The 5339-nt window shown below is 37.1% G+C and overlaps 1 protein-coding gene across 1 annotated transcript in view; it reads right to left on the bottom strand.

The window, feature by feature from the left end:
• alx3 (ALX homeobox 3) overlaps positions 1-841 on the bottom strand; it is a 7693-nt gene extending 6852 nt beyond the window's left edge. The window contains exon 1 of the mRNA XM_016517030.1: positions 498-841. Coding sequence (XP_016372516.1) covers positions 498-825 — 328 coding nt within the window. The 5' untranslated portion in view covers positions 826-841. The remainder of the gene's footprint in view (positions 1-497) is intronic.
• Positions 842-5339: the final 4498 nt, after the last annotated feature.

Raw genomic sequence — 5339 nt, 5'->3', positions numbered from 1 at the left:
ATATAAAAATATTAAAGATTAAAGATATTATTTATTATATATTTAGAACTTAAGTAGACGTTAATAAATGACATACTGAACAGGCCATTTCCAAAGTGTTTAACAAGTTGAATTCCAGATCGAACGAAATGCTGATTGACCGAAAAGACTAAATTAATACATTAATTAATTATTGTGCTGAATCTAGCCCATCTCTAATCAGCACAAATAACACCACCTTGCTTGCTGTGACATCATTTTATGTGTAAATGTAATGATATGAACATTTCCAATTGCCATATAATAATGAATAATGAATTTCAGTCACACGTAGTAGCCTACTAGTTGTTTTGGGCCTCTCAAGTGGAGTATGTAAAAGTTGTCTAAACGGTTGTATTATTCCTCTTATTATGTCATTATTATTGTTGTTGTTATTACTACATACAACCTACATCGTTTACAGTCTAGACGTTTGGAGGTTTTCCTTTCATTCAACTACTGAACTAGTTTTCACTTACCATTAGAATTAGTCTCATAAAATGACGAGTTCTTCTCAGTGATCGAAGAAGGTTTTTGGTCCTGGTTCATATTCTCCAAATACTTTGTATGCTTTCCAGGCGAGGCGCGGGGAGTTGAAGCGCTGACGCCGTGCGTAAAGTCCGCGGAGCCGCCGTCAGTGTAGCGTCCCATAAAAAACTCATGTCGATGCGCTAGAGTAAGATGCGGAGACTTTTGGAGGTCGTCACACTGAAAGAAAGCGCCGGAATCATGCTCCAAGCCCGGTGAATTCTCCGGCGTGATCCTGTTTGGAGGCGAGGAGAAAGACAGACAACTCTCAGTCTCCATCACCTCGTCCCGAGCACGAGAGCGCAAACAGTGAACTAGGATGCTATTAACAGGGGACAAGTTAGTGTATACGCAAGAGAGATGGCGATTTTTTTCCACCTCTTCTGGGTGGGATTTAGAGTATCAGAAACAAAGATCCGTGAACTGGGAGGGAGAGAGTGAGACAGCGGTCTGATTCAATACGCCCAAAAATCAATCACGTGCGGCTCCTGTCAATTAACCATTTATCTACAAAACATTTTCTCTTAATAAAACAAAATTGTTATGAGAGTTGGGAGAATGTTATTAAATCGAGTAATTGTGACTGGCTGAGCACTTATAACTTGAAATCATCAAAGGTAGTCTACTGAATCCAGATTTGATGGATTTTGATCCAGGAACATGTTAACGCGAGACGCTGCCGGTCGCTGTCAGAACTCAATCAAAGCCGGGATCAACCCAGTAAAAATAAATAAATAAATAAATAAACAAATCCCCTGAATGATTCCGATTATGATATATCACGTCCACATCGATGACAAAATTAAGTTATTTTGAATTTACGTATTACTTTAAATCATAGGTATGCAACAGCTGAAAAGCCATTATGGTTTTTACCCTGTGGTAGGCTTTATAATTCAGATATTACTCGAGATGTAATTCGATGTATAAGCACAACTGTAATAAAATACGCGGGAAAATAAATCATTGTAATTGGATTTACATATGGAAACAACCTTGTGAAATAGCCTAAATCACAAGGCCTAAGCAACAGCAAAAATAGTAAACTGCCGCTGACTGAGATTTAAGAACTTTAGACAGAGGGAAAAAACTTTTTATAGACTACTATTGATATGTATTCCTATATTCTAGTCAGTGTTTTAAATTAAGATGTATGTATAGCCTAATACAAACCAACGTCATTATTTTATACAAGGCAACATTAAAGTTATGATTATTTTTACGTCAAAAGGAAGTTTTCGAATATATCTTACGTAACCCTAAACCTGTCACAACTTCTAATTAAAAGTATTTCATAGCAAACATCACATTTATTTCGTTTTAGAAAACGCAAACATATTTATAAACTACCAGATAAAAGAATTCAGCGGGTTTATGGTTAGAGCATCATTAATGCACATTAATAAAAATTATAGCCTACAAACGCTGATCCAGTTGCAACACTGTAAAACACGAAGAAAATGTGCAATCTTCTTAGAGAATAAAGTTCATTAATATGATGATCATCAACTCACATGCTACTTCTTTCCACTTCTACTAGCAAAAGCACAAAACGCCTATATAATAGATACAGAAAAACACATAAAGCAACCCGCTATCAATCCAATGTACAGTATATTAGAATAGTATCACTTAGTTCTTTTTTTTTGTTTGTAGAGGTTTGAATCATCAACGATTAATTTTAATAAGTCTGCTGTATCCATTACCGTTTTTCTACTCGCTCTGTGGTTCATAAAAATACATTTAAAAAGTCCAGAAGAAAAGTTAAAACGTTTATCCCTTTATCATATTAATACATTTATGTATTAAATTAAGTGACTTTTTGTTGGTAACTCCAAAGTTTAAGGCAAAATATTGTAAACTGCAGACTGTCCACCGAATTGATCCAAGCAAAAAATAATAATAATAATAATAATAATAAAAAATAATAAAATAAAATAAAATCACCTTCCTTAACTTTGTGGAGCTGCTTGAGTTTGGACATCCCGAGATCAAAGAAATTCAAAATTGTTGATATTGACGTGGCAGCTTAAATCTCTGCAAAAGATCTCTAAACAGAGAGCACTTAAACGACTCGCGCTGCTCTCCAAGATGCCTAACAGTTTTTTGGATATCTGTAAGGCCGCATGGAGCCAACCTGACGGACAAGTGTGTAAACATCCAGTCCATTTGCGTCGGTCAGCCCACATAAGAACCGTTTCATTCAATGATGAATTCACCAAGCAAACAGACTTTGGGAATACGGAAGAGATCATATCACTTCCTCTGACAAGTTGTTTTCTTGCACTGCAAACTGCATACTCTTCTGAAAACTAAAATCAAATACCGATTCACTTCTATGACACTGACGTCGTAGCCTATATTCTTCGTCAAAACTAAGCATAGGCTAAATCTCATTCTATCTTTTGAAAGTCAGTATAGGGTTTGGGTATAAAAAGGGACATTATTTGTAATGAGTAGAGAGAGCAAATTATGTTTGTTACTAAAAAAATAAAAAAATTAAAACATGCGTAAACCCATGAGCAAACAACCCACATTTAAGCCGTGCACAGACGAGATGAGGATGAAGAAGAGAGAGATAATCAAAAGGACGTGACCGGCTTGCCACTCGTGGTTGCATTGGCGTGTTTGTAACCCAATTAATAAAGAACATGACTTGGATTAGGATGTTGTGGGAGATCCGGAAACATGGGCCAAAACTGGAGACCCTCTGAATAGAACAGGACCACCGCACGCTGTCTATGAAACTAACTACAGCCATTGATATAGGCCTACACGCATGTGCGGTGGAGTTTAGTAAGCGACTACAGAAAGTTGAGAGAGTAACAGAGCTAATGCATTCTCAAAACAATACAGCTCGTTTAATGCAGCGAGAGAATGCGTGTGTAATTATTTAAAAATAGGCCTAATTACTGACTAGCCTATAGGCCTATATAGGCCTGCCTACTGCGGGGCAAGCTATGTGAATTCAGTTGTTTGGGACACTTTTTGCCATTGAGAGGATTAGGGGAAAATATCTGACCAGTTGCAGGTTTTGGAGTGAAAAGTCCAGTTACAAATGTTAAATTTTGTCTATATCAGTGGTTTGTATGCTGGTTTCAAACTTAAAGTGGTGAACACTCTTGTGTAGGCTATTAGAATGTTTTTGTGTTTTTTTTAAACTGCTTGTGGCTGTCTACACTGGACACGACAAAGCGACTGCTGAAAACTCATTTATGCTTCGTGTCAGAAGTAGCGCAGGCGCGTGGAGTGCGTCAGAAATAGAACTGGGCATCAGTTTTCTGATGGGAATTTATCGTGTAGCATCGTGTAGCATCGCGTAGCGCAGGCCGCATCCAGTCAACCCATTGGGTGTGACAACATGCCCCACGATTGTGGAATGTTGTAAATTTTTCTTTGTTTAACTGTAACTTTGTGTAACAAAAGTTAAACAAACTTTTAACTTTAATCACCCACCTAGCTAAGCTGCCCAGCTAAGGTTTGTGCCTACGGAATTTGATTGACTTTCAAAAATAATCCTACCATGAGAAATACTCACTGGAGTAAAAAGTGTGACAACTAGCCCCGCTCTCCCCTACTCTCTGTGCTTCAATACATCTTTGTTAATGTGAATACTGTAGCCTGTGCACCCTGGACACTTTTCTTGTGTGTGTGATCCAGTACCCTCAGCCAAGTTTTGTGATTCTGGCTCATGGTTAAATGGCTGAAATCCCATAGAGAACATTTCACTCTAGCCTGAGGTGATGGTGTGTTCTTTAAATAAAAACCCAGTGGATAATATGTACTCCAGAAGACACATTTAGAGAAAATATCAACTCTAGTTGGCGGAATGGCCTCAGGAACCAGGGCTCTTAAATTTGGTGTTGACAATGTTGGTGTGCACACAACCACAGCCATATCATTTGCATTTGCAGAAAAGCAGACTAAGAGCTGATGCTCTCCTCTTCTTCAATAGCCTGCTGTTATCTATACAATATGACAACTGGCAATGCAGAAAGGAATATGCCCTCCTTTTTTGATCAAATGGATCAGTGGCCATTTTAGAGCAAGGACTACAGAAAAAAAAAAAGTTCAGAATATAATGTAGTTCAGAAAATCATGTAGTTCTTGCATGAGTGATTGCAGCAGATCTCCTCCTCCTATGAATTCCAATTATAATGTACAACTGAATATGATCTGAGTGAGAACTGACTTAATTCTGAAATGAAAAAAAAGGTAAGACATTTCAAAAGGCAAAGATATGAACAACATTTCTCCATTCTAAAGGTTTCATTGAGAAAAATACACTGTAAAAAATATTTTTTTAAGCTGTAAATTATTATGTAAGATTATTAGGCTTATGATACACGGGGCAACTTTTTGAGCAATGTTGCCGAGCAACTTTGGCTAATGTTGCCGTCAACGGGCAACTAGGTGAAACACAGGGTCCACGACTGATCTAAAGTATCCATATAGAAATTTGTTACCCATTCTCAATGGGAAAGTGCCCAAGCAACATTGCTAAAAAAAAGTTGCCTGGCAAAATTGCTCAAAAAGTTGCCCCGTGTATCATCAGCCTAAGAGTATATTTGACATAAAAATACTATTTCTGTCTTTCTACTTCACATTTTCAAGTTTATTTCAATTTTATACTTGCCATTTCTTTTTAATTAAATTTTTGAGTTAAAATTGTTTCAAAGTACAACCTACAACAAATGTATTTCAGTGTAAGGTTCATAGTCAATCCTTTATTAAAAGACCCTGATAACCTGAACCCCAGTCACCAAAACTCTGCAGGTTATAGATTAGGAGGA

The sequence above is a fragment of the Sinocyclocheilus rhinocerous genome, unplaced genomic scaffold, assembly GCF_001515625.1.
Source record: "Sinocyclocheilus rhinocerous isolate Xijiao unplaced genomic scaffold, SAMN03320098_v1.1 scaffold1168, whole genome shotgun sequence".
NCBI lineage: Eukaryota > Metazoa > Chordata > Actinopteri > Cypriniformes > Cyprinidae > Sinocyclocheilus > Sinocyclocheilus rhinocerous.
Note: the sequence above shows the minus strand (reverse complement) of the source record. Positions and strands in the feature narration are given on the sequence as shown.